At 41.1% G+C, this 16,714-nt stretch overlaps 1 protein-coding gene across 2 annotated transcripts in view; it reads left to right on the plus strand.

Moving 5' to 3' along the window:
* ASCC3 (activating signal cointegrator 1 complex subunit 3) overlaps positions 1–16,714 on the plus strand; it is an 812,216-nt gene that overhangs the window by 643,577 nt on the left and 151,925 nt on the right. For both annotated transcript variants that reach the window (XM_075340095.1, XM_075340096.1), the window contains exon 30: positions 2,095–2,237. In XM_075340095.1, coding sequence (XP_075196210.1) covers positions 2,095–2,237 — 143 coding nt within the window. The remainder of the gene's footprint in view (positions 1–2,094; positions 2,238–16,714) is intronic.

A 16,714-nucleotide genomic window follows, 5' to 3' on the forward strand; every position in this document is an offset into this window, starting at 1 on the left:
AAGATGCTAATTAGTAAGTTCTACACACACCTCACACCACCATACAGCAGGGAGAAGCAGTCACTAGAAAAGGGTTAATAATGTTTCTACAGACACAGGAAGTGACTCCGCCAGTTCTTAGCAGACCCAGGTTGCCATAGCAACTTGCAAAAGTGGGGACATGAGCAGTTAGGAGTAGAAAACAGTTTCACTTTACCTCAGAATAAGCTTGGACATGAGACAGAGCAGATGCACAGTGGTGCAGCTCCCTGAAGGGGAGGCTGTCAGGCCTTAAGGGAGGCAGAACAGATCTGTCTGGATGTAACACCAAACAGACAGCTCCACCAAGCTGGGGGCCAGTAACATCTAGAGAGACGGGACTCGGCATCTGTAATCGTGGACTAAAAGGGAGCAGTCGCCGGAGAGACGGGACTGGGCACAAGAGAGGTACAGAGCCCTAGTTCGGGTGGCCGAGGTGCAGCAGCAAAGAAGGATCCTGAGAGAGGGGGATAGAGGTCCGACCCACGAAAAGCCCAGGCTGCCGGCCGTGCGGACTGAGATCGGGGAAGAGTACAGAGTTGTGCATGGAGGAGAAAGGCCACAGATTACCAAACCAGATCCAGCCTCTGACCTACCCCGGGAAGCGACCGGAGTCTCTGATGGCGAGGACCAGCACCCGGGGTGCGATACCATCTGAACCAGTAAATAAAGTGACTGGAACCCGCACCTGGTGACTCTATGAGTAACTGTCACCACCCTGTGCTCCAGAGCTCCCGTGGACTGCCGCCGCCGTTCTCACCAACCTCCCGGGGTACCCCGCTGCGCCCGTGGGGCGCGATACCATCCCGGCTGCACATAACAACTGCCCCGGAGAGAGACTGTGCAGCAGCGGCTAATTCCTGGCCGCATACCCCGGGTGGCACTGCGAAGCATCCCCATTCCCCATCCAGTACTGCCTCTGGGACTAGTCGCAGGAAGGGTCGGCGGCGGAGGAGACAGAGACCCCTGTCACTGCTGCAACCGGTGACACACTTCCCAGGGGCCTGTCACCCTCCTTCCATCCCCATCTGTATTGGACACTTGTCAGTTTGCTGTTCTTATTTAAAGGGAACCAGTCACTAGAATTTTCGCTTTGAAACTAAAAGAATACCCTTCTGCAGCTCCTGGGCTGCATTCTAAAAAGGTTCATTTTGCTACTGGCCCTCCTTTCAGACCTAAATTAACACTTTATAAAATCTTACCTTTTGGTATGCTAATGAGCTTTGCTGGCCACGTGGGCGGGCTGTATTGCATCCGTTATTCCCCCTCCTGCCGCTGTTCGCCATCCCCCAGTATTGATTGACATAGATGAGGCCGCCGCCCTCATGTTACGCAGTGCTCCTGAAGTCTCGCACATGCCCAGTGGCACTATCGCAGGACTGAGCACTGTTCAAATTGCGACAGTGTCGTCACCAGCGTCATCCAATTAGCCGCCCATAATCTCGCGCCTGCACAATAAAATCACCAGCGTCATCCAAGTAGCCGCCCATAATCTCGCGCCTGCGCTATAAGATCACCGGCGCTCGCTATTTGAAAACAGTGCTGTCCAGCGATAGTGCCACTGGGCATGCACGAGACTTGAGGAGCACTGCGTAACATGAGGGCGGCGGCCTCATCTATGTCAATCAACACTGGGGGATGGCGAACAGCGGCAGGAGGGGGAATAATGGACGCAATACAGCCCGCCCTCGTGGCCAGCAAAGCTCATTAGCATACAAAAAGGTAAGATTTTATAAAGTGTTTATTTAGGTCTGAAAGGGGGGCCAGTAGCAAAATGAACCTTTCTAGAATGCAGCCCATGAGCCGCATAAAGGGATTCTTTTAGTTTCATAGCGAAATTTCAGGTGACAGGTTCCCTTTAACATGTAGCCGACGGGGTCACGAAACCGGGTCAGGCCAGTCACAGCTACCCCAAGGAACCACTGGCCCAGGGATGAATACCCTAAGGCCCCGTGGACGCTACACATTTATATTATATAATTTTTCAGCTGGAATATGGTCGTGAAGGTAAGGAAGTGTGCAATGAGTATTGTCAGACACAGCATTAAACATTGTGTTACTTTGTCATTCTTACAGCTATAAGAAGTCACTCTCCCGCAAAGCCTGTCCTTATCTTTGTGTCATCCAGACGTCAAACCCGACTCACTGCTATCGATTTGATTGCATTTCTAGCCACTGAAAATGACCCCAAACAGTGGCTCAATATGGATGAAAGGGAGGTATGTACTTCTAATTTCCTGTTTAATATTGTATAGTAGTGCTTGAATATTCCAAGTCTTTTCTTACAAAAATGTTTAATGATATAAATTGTAAGGTCACACTAATAGCAAATCGTCTGCGCATCTTTACTGGTACTGGACTAAATTTGAAACGATCAATTTGGTTACTTGTGTATCACTGAAAGACTAGTTCCTAAAGGATTGAGTAAAAATACTATTAGATGTTCATATAGTGGGTTCAGATACAAGTGTTTGTGTTCTTTATGTCTTTTAAAGAGCTGTCTAGATACACCTCCACACCTCCCAATAAAATGCCCTATGAAATATCTAAAAAGTCTCTCTTAATCACGGTGGAGAATCTAGAGCATAGGTATGTAAACAGCAAATCTCTAACAAGTCCTGAGTATATTGTTTATGTTTTAGGATGTGTGGATGGAATTGGAATTACACAAGTCTTGGGCTAAAAGTAGTGGCGCCCATTGTGGGGTTTTTTTCACAATACTAACTTACATTTTTTTGCTTACTCCCATGAGTCGGTTCTTGGTGGTTTGTTCCATTTTCAGATAGCATTTGCAGCTTTATAATGTCAGATTGAAGTATTGTATTTATATCTGAAACTTTAAACTTTTTGTTATTTTTGAAGCTTTTTCATTTACCTTTCTGTTTTCAGGAAACCTTTAACTCCTTTACAACTAGGCAATTTTCCATTTTTGTGCTTTCATATTTTCCTCCCCTTCTTCCAAGAGCTATAACATTTTTGTTTTTTGTCCACATAGCCATATGAGGGCTTGTTTCTTGCCGGACAAGTTATACTTTTGCATGACACCAATCGTTTTATAATATGATTTACTAAAAAGCAAGAGAAAATTAATACATTGAAATATTGAATTAACGTATGGGGGGAAATAAATGAAAAATAAAATTAATAAATAAATAAAAACTTGCAGGAAAAAAAATAAGTTAAAAAATAAAAAAAAAACATAAATGTCGCTGTCAGGCCAATCACTGATACTTGCTCTGGGCCTGTAATAAATGAAAGGATTCAATATATAAAGATAATTGTTACAAAATGGGGAACCGATTTTTACATATTTTAGCAGTTTGTAGTGATTAAAAAAAAATGCAAAAAGCGACACTTATTTTTCCACCAATACCGCCTGATATTAGACGTCTCCCAAAAAAGTTAATATGACATTGATATAAAAATGAAGCCTTATGTATCGCGAGAAAAAGGCATGACAGTTATGTGAATATACGAAGAAGAGAAATGTTTACAAAAAAACAAAAATTTGGCTGACCAGGATTAAATGGCCCAGTCTCAAATTGGTTAAAATGTCATAATGACAAGTCTGATCATTGAGGGTCCAGATTATAAGGCACTGAGCAAACAGTAAAATTGTAGGGGTAGAAGCCCTCAAATAAGTACTTGCTTTTTTGACTATGTATAAGACTGCTCTATTGAGAGATGGGGTTAGTTGCATACAGCTTTACGAGAAGTATATGAGTCCCTTCACTCCTGAGCTCAGGGGAAGAACCAAACACAGCCAAAGAGATGCATTGTCACTTCTGCCCCTTTATCTTTATGAGCAGTGGGGGCCTCAGCACAAACTGACCTACAGCAATGTACTTACACCACAATTAATATAAGGCTACTTTCACATTGCGTTTCAGTGGCTCCGTTGGGGCATACGTCCGACATCCCGCCTCTCCCCCCCCACAAAACATGTTTCGGACGTATGCGCTGACAGGGCCATTGAGTATAATGGAGCAGACAGAGCAAGCGTATGCTCTGTCTTGCATCATTTTCTGGTGTATACGCCTGGGCATCCGCCTGCAGAAAGTGTATACACCCGAAAATGGTGCAAGATAGAGCATAAGAGCATACGATTGCTCTGTCTGCTCCACTATACTCAATGGCCCTGTCGGCGCATACGTCCGAAACACGTTTTGTGGGGGGGAGAGGCGGGATTTCGGACATATGCCCTGACAGAGCCACAAACGCAATGTGAAAGGGGCCTAAGGGTATGGCTTACTACTTCAAAAGAATTTTAGGTAACTTGTGGGTGAAGCAATTTCCTTTTTTTTCTCTACTTGATTATCAAGTGTTTTGTCTTCCATCGTGAAATCGAGAACAATTTGTTTCAGCTCATGTCTTTTATTGGAAAAAAAAAGTCAACTGCTTAAAAAATTATTAGATGTTATAAAGCAGAGAAATGTCATTATTTGTGATGCATGTATTCTAACATATCTCGGTGTATGTTTCTGCCTTCACTCCTGATTCTGGACCTTCTAATAGTGAAAGTTTTTACTGCTTACAGCTGTGCATGTGCAATCATTAGCATTCATGCTTTCTGTATTCGTGGTTATCTGCTCATAAATGATGGATTCTGTATTCCATGGAGTACTTTATTAACGTGTCAGAATAGCTGGTTTCGTTTCTCTTGAATACTGGGCTTCTGGAAGACTGTGAATACTGTGCTACCGGGAAGGTGGAAAAGTTACCTCCAATCAAATACAGAAACTATTTCAAAATATGCAATTAAATATACATCTATATATATATGAGTGCATCAACAATCTTGTATAACTTCATGACAAACATAGGATCATGTTAGTCTAGTAAGGCATTAAAGTTCTCTTCATATATAGGTTGTGAAAATGTGTATTTCCGACAGTCATGGCAGTTCCTGGCCATCAGGCTAATTTCATATAAACTTCTTCTATAGCTATTATCTTTAAATGCCTATGAGCAGTATATTACAAATGGTCCAATTTTTGGCTACTATTTCTTTTGACCATCTTAAAGGGTCCCATGCTCGATAACACATTTGAGTCAGAACAAAGTGTTGCTCTGTTGGACCAAATGTGTCCTTCTAGTACATGGTCTGTATACATTCTATTGGCTACCATGTAATTTTACTAGTGATGAGCGAGCATTCTCACCACTGCTTGATACCCAATCGAGCATCGGGGTACTCATGTATGCTTGTTATTCAATCAAGCATCGTGGGTGCTCAAGTGCCATGTTTGAGTCCCCACCCCACATTTTTTGCTGCTTTTAGAGAGCCAATCAACTTGCCGGGATTACCTACCCTACACTGTAATACCGTAGCCATGTTGGCTACTGGCAATACTGTGATTGGGCGGCTGCATGGCATCATCGGGTCTTATATAAAACCTGGTGACACGATGCTCAGCACATTCTGCATCTGCTCTGGAAGCAGTTCACGGAGAGTTGATGTAGGAGGGAGAGTAGGCATATAGGCCGTGTTTAGTTGGTATTGCAATAATTGTATACCTCAGCTGCATCATTAAAACAATAGTCCTTTTTAGGGCTACATACTATCATTTCTTTAGTAAAACAATGTTATGTACACTCAGCGTAGGGATAGCTGGTGGAGGAGGGATAGTTTTGGACTAGAGGCATATAGGCAGATTTTATTGCCTTACAATCCTTCCACACTTATACTGCAGCTACAGTCTAAAAACAAAAGTCCTTTTTGGCTCTTCATTTTTACTTTTCACTATTAATACCTGAAATTTTGCACGCTATATAATATCTACTTCATTTAAATTGCACAAGCCATGTGGTAAGGGAAGGGGATGTGCTCCTGATAGTGCACACAGAGACCAAGGCTGTGGGCCAGGTGAAACTGTGCATGCTGCGAGAGCACAACCATCGTGCTCATCCACGAAACCTGGCTTCCTGTCTCACTTTACAGGGGGCATGGGATACAACTCTTGAAACCAGAACAGTACGTTTACCACCACCACATGGTTCAGTCTCACTAACGAAGAGTTTGGACCTCATAATCCCCACCCTGATCCTCCTTCTTCCCTCCTTCTTCCCATCGTGATGAGCCCCAGGGGACAGGTGATCCCATTTATTAATTCTAGTCTCTCGCCCTGCATGTTTCAATAGAGACAAGAGGAAATCATGTGTAATGATGCCCAAATACTTGAGAAGCCACAGTCAGAAGAAGGCGATGGTGGGAAATGGCAATTAGTGTCTCAAGAGGTAGATGATGATGGGAAGAAGTTGCCAACAAGTCGTGTTGCTAAGTGAAGAGGACCAGAGTGCAGAAGTGAAAGATGAGGTGGTAGATGAAGTCACTGACCCACCCAGGAAGGTGCCATGTAGAGTGTGGAAAGCAGCTCAGAAGGGAAGTGACACCTGCTTCTGATGTTCCAGAGGTCGGGCCAGGAGTTGAGTATGCTATCTTCCTACCCATGGACATAGCGGCGTAGAATAGAAGAGCAGTGAAAGCTGAGGGTATACAAGAAACCGAGGGTCTTGCTGGAGCTCTGCAGGTACACGTTCTACCCTGCCATCAGCAAGTCACACCCTTATACATAAAACTAAATGACTTTCAAGCGGTCCAGGAAAAGGCCTTAATTGATAAAGAAAAAAATAATACACCTTGACATTGTGTAACGGTTTTGCCTAATTGTTTTTATGCGTCGCTGTTAACAATAAAAGTCACTAGTTGCCAATAATGTCACATATCCAAGTGCTGATCTACCAGAGCAGCTTGCTTAATATATTAATTCTGTTTTATTGCCAGTGTTTGCATTTAGCAGCTAGCATGGAACGCCAACATGCCGGAGCTCTCCTGAGAGCTGGGGTTTTATGACAGAAAAGTGCCTCATAAAAAGTGAACACTTAATTATAAGAAAGAAGTTTTTACTTCATTTAACATCTGTAGCAGATGTGATGTTAGTAAATCTCCATGTTAAAGACCTGTGTTTCTTGGCACAGCTCTCTTTCACTGGGCATTGCAGGCAATCAAGGGGCATTACTAAGTAGCATATGGTAAGAATCTGATGTGCCCTGAAATTAGAACACTAATAATTAGTGTTCTGTAAAAATAAAGAGAAAAACCAACAGCGGCAACCACAGATCAGCTCCAAGAAAAAAGAGAAAAGTCTGTGCACTTAGCATCTTGAAACAATATATCACACTCAAAGGGACAGAACTGGGCTGCACAATCTGTTAGCTCATTCTTGTCCAATCTGGTCTGGTCTTTTCTTTTGGAGCCAGCATTGTCATCATTGTGCTGAATTATACCCCCCATCAGACACGAGGTAATGTATCTACTCACATGGAATCCCATCCTTAACAAAGGCACCAATAAATTCTAACACGTTGGGCAGCAGGTATCAGAACCATAAGGAAAGGGCTCCATATTTTACACATGCTCCAACGAGGGGGGTTTACTACTGCTCCGCTTTGAAGAAGAGAAGATTTGTCATGAAACTAACATTAGTATCTTCTACGTGTAAGAGATCTTTCTTCTTGTATGTCAGAGAAAACTAAACTGAGCTGGTCATAAATGGTAAGGCATATTCTTTCTTCGAAGGGAAACATTTTTTATTCAATTTGTTTATTAAAAGTCACAATGAGAATGTGATTATCCTGATTCCATTCACAAACTAAATGTTTTAAAAATACTTAATAAAATGTCTATATATTTTTTAATCATTTAATTTCAACGTGTACGTTTGGAAATCATGAAGAAAGTAGGGGGGAATTCAGCACAGAGAAGGAGTTCTGTGTCAGTGCATCTCAGGTTGCATTCTAAGATCGTTTTGTGAATTAGGAAAAAGAGGGTAGGAACACACATACAACTAACATGAATATATGAGGGTGCACAGTCTGCTGAGGAACAATGATGCAAGAAGAAAAAAAGAAGCAGACATAGGCACTCAGCTCATCAAGAATACATAACAATAAATATATAAATTACCAATAATTTTTATTGAAAAACACACTCTTTAAAACCATTTAAAAGGTAAAAAAACACCAGACATAAGGACAATAATCAAGGGGTATGGTGGTATGAAATAGCTAGAAAATCAACCAGCAAAAATCAATGGCCACAGAGACAAATCAAAAGAGATCCATCAATGTGTACAAGGTTATTAAACAATGGCACAGCTGGGAAAGAGCATAAATGAAACAACCTACCAATACCAGTATAAACCAATGTGATAAGCCAAGGTAAGCATTATTATAACCAGTGTCCGGTGAACCTCCCCAAGCCCAACGCGTGTCGCTCATCAAGTGAGCCTCAATCACTCCTGATGAAGCTTACTTGATGAGCGACACACATTGGGCTTGGGGGGTTCACCGAACACTGGTTATAACAATGCTTACCTTGGCTTATCACATTGGTTTATACTGGTATTGGTAGGTTGTTTTATTTATGCTCTTTCCCAGCTGTGCCATTGTTTAATAACCTTGTACACATTGATGGAGCTCTTTTGATTTGTCTCTGTGGCCATTGATTTTTGCTGGTTGATTTTCTAGCTATTTTATACCACCATACCCATTGATTATTGTCCTTATGTCTGGTGTTTTTTGCCTTTTAAATGTTTTTAAAGAGTGTGTTTTTCAATAAAATTATTGGTAATTTATATATTTATTGTTATGTATTCTTGATGAGCTGAGTGCCTATGTCTGCTTTTTTTTTTTCTTCTTGCATCTAACGTCGTTTTGTGAACTTATTCTTGCGTCCATTGTTCCACAGTAAGATGGGAGTCAAACTACATAGATTAGGGGATATTTATTTCCAGACTTTAAAGGAACCGTTGATGTAGAGTTGACTATTGCCACATTGAAAGTTATGGCAAGTATAGGATATACTTCAATACTTTGCAGCTAAAGACAGAGAGATTCATTCTGCAGATTGCAGTGACACAATGTCAGTCTTCATCCGACGAATGTACATTGGATGAAATAAGTATTGAACATGTCAACAATTTTCTAAGTAAATATATTTCTAAATGTGCTATTGACATGAATATCTCACCAGATGTCAGTAACAGCGAATCTTATCAACACAGGAAAAGAAATCAAACCATAGATGTCTATAAATTTAGTGATGTTTAATATGAGAAATGGGAAAAAGTATTGAACACGCTTCCTGAAATGTATTTAATAGTCTGTATAAAAGCCTTTGTTGGTAATGATAGCTTCAAGACGCCTCCTGCATGGATAAACTAGTTGCATGCATGATTAGGTGTAATTTTGGCAATTTATCCCACACAAACACTATTCAAATCTTAAAGGTTCCATGAGCTCCTTCTATGAACTCTGAGCTTTAGTTCCTTCCATAAATTTTCTACTAGTTTCAGGTCCGGTGATTAACTAGGCCATTCTAGTAGCTCTATTTTCTTTCTCTGAAACCAATTGTGAGTTTCCTTGGCTGTGCGTTTGGGGTCATTGTTTTGCTGAAATGTATACGCTTGTTTCATCTTCATCATTCTGGTAGATGACAGCAGATTTTTATCAAGAATATCTCGGTACTGTTATTCTCTTGACCATAGTTAGGGCTCTGCTTCACGTTAGACTTTGCAATTAGCCTTATGTATTTCAATATGATGATCTACGTTTGCCTATTTAAGGGTTTCTTGACTCACACCTGTGCCTGGTACAGATAGAGACTAACCCTGTTTGGGTGAGTTCTTGAAGACTGAGCTTGAGTTAGTTTGTGAACTGCATTATGGCTTCTGGTGAACTCTGTAGTCCTGTCTGTGACTTGCTCAGGGTCTTTGGACCTTTTGTCTCATATCTGCCTTCAGTGTTGTGCAGCTTTCAAGGCTGTCAGGCTTCACTGTTAGGCTATGTGCGCACGTTGCCAAAACCGAAAGACCTCACTCATCAATAAAATTATTAAACTTTATTATTTCATCAATATTTGGAAAAACACACCCAGTGATTGTGGACACACACAGGGGCATAAAGGAGGATTTTGGGAGCAACCTAGGACTTAACCCTTATATTCTCTTTTAAGAGGTACAGCTCCTATATAACCTACGGGGTAATATGCACAAAGGTGTACACACAGGCGCCACACTTTTCTCTGGGCACCCCCGTTCAGTTTCAATAATCCTAAATGCACCCTCAATAAAAAGTATTTGCCGCTAGCAGGGCCGGAAAGTGGAGGAGGGGGGAGAAAACATTCTCTATGGGATCCCTATCTCACCCTATAAACCTCACTCCTACCTACCAACGGAGGGTGTGACGCCGTAACTGTTTTGGGCGCCCCCGTTCCACGTCGGCTGACCCTTGTGCGCACGTTGCGTAAATACATGCAGTTACGCTGCGCTTTGTAGCGCAGCATAACTGCATGCGTCCTGCGTCCCCTGCACAGTCTATGGAGATTGTGCAGAGGCCGTGCGCACGTGGCGTTTTAGAGCGCAGCGCTTCGGCTACTGCCGAAGCGCTGCGTTCTAAGAAGTGACATGTCACTTCTTCCGTGCGCTTTGCCGGCAGCTCTTACTCTGTCTATGGGAGGAGCTGCAGGCAGAGCGCATGGAATCGTCTTTTTTTTTTTTTTTTCACTACGGACATTTCTGCAGCGATTTAAAGCGCACATGTGCTCTTCAGATCGCTGCAGAAATTTCTGCAGTGAAGTACGCAACGTGCGCACATAGCCTTACTCCTCAGAGTCTTCTGACTTTTGCCTGTGTTACTCCACACATCAGTAACTTTGCTACCTGTCTGCCTGCAGTCTCTAGTAATCCTATTACATAGGCAGCACGGTGGCTCAGTGGTTCGTACTACAGTCTTGCAGCGCTGGGTTCCTGGGTTCAAATCCCACCAAGGATACAACCTGCAAGGAGTTTGTTTGTTCTTCCCTTGTTTGCATGGGTTTCCTCCATGTTCTCCGGTTTCCTCTACACTGTGTGCAGATTTATTAGGCAAATTGTATTTTAGAGGATTTTTTTTTATTATTAATCAACAACTATGTTCACAATCAACCCAAGAAACTGATAACTATCAAAGCTTAATATTTTTGGAAGTTGGAGTGGGCTTTTTTTTTAGATTTGGCTATCTTAGGAGGAGATCTGTTTGTGCAGGTAACTATTACTGTGCAGAATTATTAAACACTTAATAAAAACCAAATATATTCCCATCTCACTTGTTTATTTTCACCAGGTAAACCAATATAACTGCACAAGATTTAAAAATAAACATTTCTGACCTGCAAAAACAAAACCCCAAAAAATTAGTGACCAATATAGCCACCTTTCTTTATGATGACACTCAACAGCCTACCATCCATAGATTGTCAGTTGCTTGATCTGTTTATGATCAACATTGCGTGCAGCAGCCACCACAGCCTCCCAGACACTGTTCCGAGAGGTATACTGTTTTTCCCTCCCTGTAGATCTTACATTTTATGAGGGACCACAGGTTCTCTATGGGGTTCAGATCAGGTGAACAAGGGGGCCATGTCATTATTTTTTCATCTTTTAGACCTTTACTGGCCAGCCACACTATGGAGTAGTTTGATGCATGTGATGGAGCATTGTCCTGCATGAAAATCATGTTTTTGTTGAACGATACTGACTTCTTCCTGTACCACTGCTTGAAGAAGTTGTCTTCCAGAAACTGGCAGTAGGTCTGGGAGTTGCGCTTCACTCTATCCTCAACCCGAAAAGGTCCCACAAGTTCATCTTTGATGATACCAGCCCATACCAGTATCCCACTTCCACCTTGCTGGTGACTGAGTCGGAGTGGAGCTCTCTACCCTTTACTGATCCAGCCTCTGACCCATCCATCCGGCCCATCAAGAGTCACTCTCATTTCATTAGTCCATTAAACGTTTGAAAAATCAGTTTTAAGATTTTTCTTGGCCCAGTCTTGACGTTTTATCTTATGTTTCTTGTTCAAAGGTGGTGATTTTTCAGCTTTCCTTAGCTTGGCCATGTCCCTGGGTATGGCACACCTTGATCTTTTTGATACTCCTGTAGCGTTGCATCTCTGAAATATGGCCAAACCGGTGGCAAATGGCATCTTGGCAGCTTCACGCTTGATTTTCCTCAATTCATGAGCAGTTATTTTGCGCCTTTTTATGCCCAACATGCTTCTTGCGACCCTGTTGGCTATTTGCCATGAAACACTTGATTGTTCAGTGATCACGCTTCAAAAGTTTGGCAATTTCAAGACTGCTGCATCCCTCTGCAAGACATCTCACAATTTTGGACTTTTCAGAGCCCGTCAAATCTCTCTTCTGACCCATTTTGGCAAAGGAAAGGAAATTGTCTAATAATTAAGCACACCTTATATAGGGTGTTGATATCATTACACCACACCCCTCCTCATTACAGAGATGCACATCACCTGATTTACTTAATTGGTAGTTGGCTCTCAAGCCTATACAGCTTGGAGTAGGACAACATGTATAAAAATTATCATGTGATCAAAATACTCATTTGCCTAATAATTCTGCACACAGTGTACACTCCAAAGACATACTGAGAGGGACTTTAGATTGCGGGCCTCAATAGGGACAGTGATGATATCATCTGTAAAACGCTGTAGAATGAATAGTGAGTAAAATAAATAAATATCTGTCTGCACTATTCAGTAACTCACCTACCAGTTTTCCAGCGGCCTCCTGTTACCTTTCTGTCAGCGGTCTCTACTAATCCTGTTACCTGTCTATGCTCATCAGTAACTCGCCTACCTGTCTTCCAGCTGTCTCCTGTCATCGCTCCCTTCATCCTGTTCCCTGTCTGCCAGCGGTCTTTAGTAAACCCGGTCTTTAGTAACCTGTCTGTGCTCATCAGTAACTCTTCTACCTATCTGCCAGTAGTCTCCTCTCATCCTATTTCTGCCAACGGTCTCTAGTAATATTGTTACCTGTCTCAGTTCGTCGATCGTCAGTAACTCTGCCACCTGCCTGCCTGTGATCTCCAGTAATTCTGTTACCTGTCTCTGTGCGTCAATAATTCTGCTCCCTGTCTGCCAGTACTCTCCAGTAATTGTTACTTGTCTGCAGTCATGAGTAACTCTGCTACCTATCTACCAGCGGCCTCCAGCAATCGTTTTTCCTGTTTTGCAGTTGACTGTATTTTTTCTGTCAGTCCATTATGTTTAGTAACTCTGCTACTTGTCCGTTATCTGTGATTTCCTGGAGTGTATCAAACTGTTATTTTTGCATTCTACATGTCCGTGTTCCGCATGCTCCATATGGCTGCTGCATTGGCGTTCGCGTGTCCATCCAGACCAGTGGCTTTAGATGATCCACTGCCTGAGCCCACTTCACGTAACAGCTTCATTTGTCCACTCATCCTCCCTTCAATTATGTGAAGTTTACCAGTGCCGTATGCTGAAAAACAGCCCCACATTATGTTCTCACCTCCAAACTTCACTGTTGTTATGATGTTTTTGAGATGATGTGCAGTGTATTTTAGCCTCTAAACATGGTGTATTATGGCATCCAAAGAGCTTAATTTTAGTCTCTTCTATATTCTCCCAGTACTTCACAGGCTTCTCTAAATGTTGTAGCACAAACTATAAACTCTTTTGAACATGCTTTTTCTTCAGCAATGGAGTCTTACGTGGTGAGCATGAAACAATTGTACCTGCTGATTCGCGATCTTTAAATAGTTGTCAACAGGTCGTTCTTGGTACTTGAACTATTCTTCTGATAATTCTTTACACTCTTCTGTTTGAAGTCGTGCAGGGAGCACCTGTCCGTGGTTGGTTTATGGTTAAATTATGTTCTTTCTTTCCACTTCTGGATTGTGGACCCAACAGTGCTCACTGGGATTTTCAGTAGTTTAGACATTTTTCTGTAACCAATACCTTCAGTATGTAATGGTATTGAGACAGCTCACTGGTTTTACCCATCATGAGATGTTTTTTCTATGGCAGCTTGGTAATGAGACACCTATTATAGGCCAAAGTTGAACCAGCTGATATTGTTTTTCACTAAGTGGCAGGATTGCTTTCTAATTACAGTACTGATGGATTTCAGCTGGTGCCATGAGTTTTCTTGGGGTTTTTTTGCACCTCTCGTCATGTATTCAATACTTTTTTCCTTTATCATTTCTTATTATTGCATATAACTTAATTTATGGACATCTATGTTTTAATTTTTTTCCCTTTTGTGGATTGAATGGACTGTTACTGACATCTGATGAAAATTTCATGTCAATAACACCTTCAGAAATGAGACACAAGCAAAAGAGTAACAATGTTTTGAACTTTTGATTATCAGGCTCCATATCTCACTATATACTACAGATTTGAGCATGAGGCTATCTTCATTTTATAGACAATCCTTTGTGTTGCCTTGTTCAACCGAGGGTCTTCCGGCGTGATATTACCCTTGTGTTCCCGCTCTGTTGCGCCACTTGCTGGGAGTCCCATTGTTCCTAGCTTGACACCTGTAATCACATCGTGACATGCAGTGATTAATACAAAGTATATTGGGAGATCTCGACTGAATAAACATATTCATACTGAAGGAGGATGGTGACCACTCATTTCATATGGTAGCCACTTGAATTTCTTACTGAACGTAGCGTTTTACATTTGCATAGACTAAGTAAAACATGTAAATAAAGCCTTGCATTAGAAATAAATACACTCCATACATAAAACATTAGAAATGTGTTCGATAAATGCTCGATCTCACATCTGTTGATAGAGATGTAGACATGATGAAAAAGGAAGTAAAACAATATTTTAGATTTATGTATAATAGAAATGATAAAACCTAGAAGACATTTACAACAGGAAAAGGGCATCGTGGAAAAAAACTGTCATTGTCAAACTGATTCATCACGAGAAATGTAAGCCCTGAGATTTGTGCCAATAGGTAAAATAGTTTTGTTTGCTGAAGTGATTTATGTGAAAGTTAGAGGGAGGTCAGGTAGAAGTGACCAGGACTTCCAGCTGCTATCCTGACAGTATATTAGTACATTCTCCTGCAAAGGGCTCTATCCTTTTTCCCAGCTAAATTACTTTGCTTAGCAGAACATGACTAACTGCACCACGGGGCATCAAACCCATGCTAGGCGGCAAGCCAGGGGAAAAAAAAGAGAGATTCACTATTAATTTGTTATAGAAACAATATATCTGAGCGGAGTATTAACTGAAAAATGGTGCTGCTATATTGCTATAAAATTGTGATGAAAAAAAATAAAATATCAAATGCAAGCTCTCCGGCAATAAGCTAGGAAAATCCTAAATTGTTTTATTTGCACCTCCCGCGCAACCTTTCCATCCAAAAGAAGTCATCGATGTTGTTGTTTTGCACATAACAAATGCTGTAAATTCTAAAAAAAAAAAAAAAGTTTGAGCAAACTGAATAAAGATTTCTTAGGCTCTAGTAGATATTGCCTCAATTCTGCAGGGGGACTTTATTAAATTGCACCATTTTTGGAAGAAACCAAGCTAAAAAGAGAGAAATATTTATTTTTTTTGAAGGTGTGAACTAAAAATTCTCACAAATTGCTGCAAAATTAAGTATAAAATTATGAACACCAGTTTAAAGAAATGTGGGTTTTCATTTATATATTATTTGTTGCATATTAGTGGATAAAGGCCATAAATTGTGGTGCTTGAATAGGAAGTATGGTTTGAGGTTTGGATCATGTGTTTTAGCATGTATCCAAGCCTACAAGAAGGCAATAGATTGTCTTTTGGTCTTCTCTGTCATCACCCTTTTAAATCCGGTAGAGAAATGCTGTGGAAGAAAGCGCAATAGGGTCTTACCATTGTAAAGTAAGTTAACTGATGAATATATCTTGCCTCTGTGTTGGTATTGAAAATCAGAAATACTGTCTAACTTTTTTTATATATATATATCTATCTATATATATATATCTATATATATATATAGATAGATATATATATAGATAGATATAGTGAGAGCATAAGAAAAGATGTATGGAAGCACACATTGTAATGTACATCATATAAACATACAACATTGTATCTTGAAAGGACAAACATAAGAAAAACAAACCTTTAGTTGAAATAGTATAATGGTTGAACTTTGTAATTCAAGTTTTTCTTGATTAAATTACATATACATTATTCATTGCATGCACAATATAACACCGTTTGTACATTATATAAAACAACAAGAAAGAACACAATACATAAAACAGGCGGACATGGGGGTGATAGTTAAATAAGGGGAGACCAGATTTCAAATGGGAAGAGCAATATTTATGAAGGTGGATTTTCTCATTTATTTTTTCTTATAATTGAGGATAATACAATTATTGCAAAATTCAATAAACATCCCACGAGTTCCATATTGCATTAAAATAGTCTATTGATGATGACCCTACATTGCAGAATCCATGACCCTTATATCCTGTATGGGGGTGTATAATTCCATGCCGGAAAGAGGGGTTCAGTGCTTCCATTTCTTAACTATCAAACATCTTGCCGCCATTGTAATATCTAAGAGTAGCTTAAAGGAGTTGTCCACTACTTGGACAACCACTCATTATTCCCTATGTTTGGCCCCACTAAAATAAAAAAAACTTACCTCCCCTGCCAGTGCTGTTCCAGCGGTGTAGGCAGTCGTGTTCCCAGGGATCACGTGAGGTTGTTATTCTGCACCCAATCACTACCGGCTTCTCTCTCTTGACGTATTGATTTGAAGGAATGGCTGATATGCAGGCCACAGCCACAACACAGTAGAACGAGCTGTGCTGTT

The sequence above is a fragment of the Anomaloglossus baeobatrachus genome, chromosome 3 (assembly GCF_048569485.1).
Source record: "Anomaloglossus baeobatrachus isolate aAnoBae1 chromosome 3, aAnoBae1.hap1, whole genome shotgun sequence".
NCBI lineage: Eukaryota > Metazoa > Chordata > Amphibia > Anura > Aromobatidae > Anomaloglossus > Anomaloglossus baeobatrachus.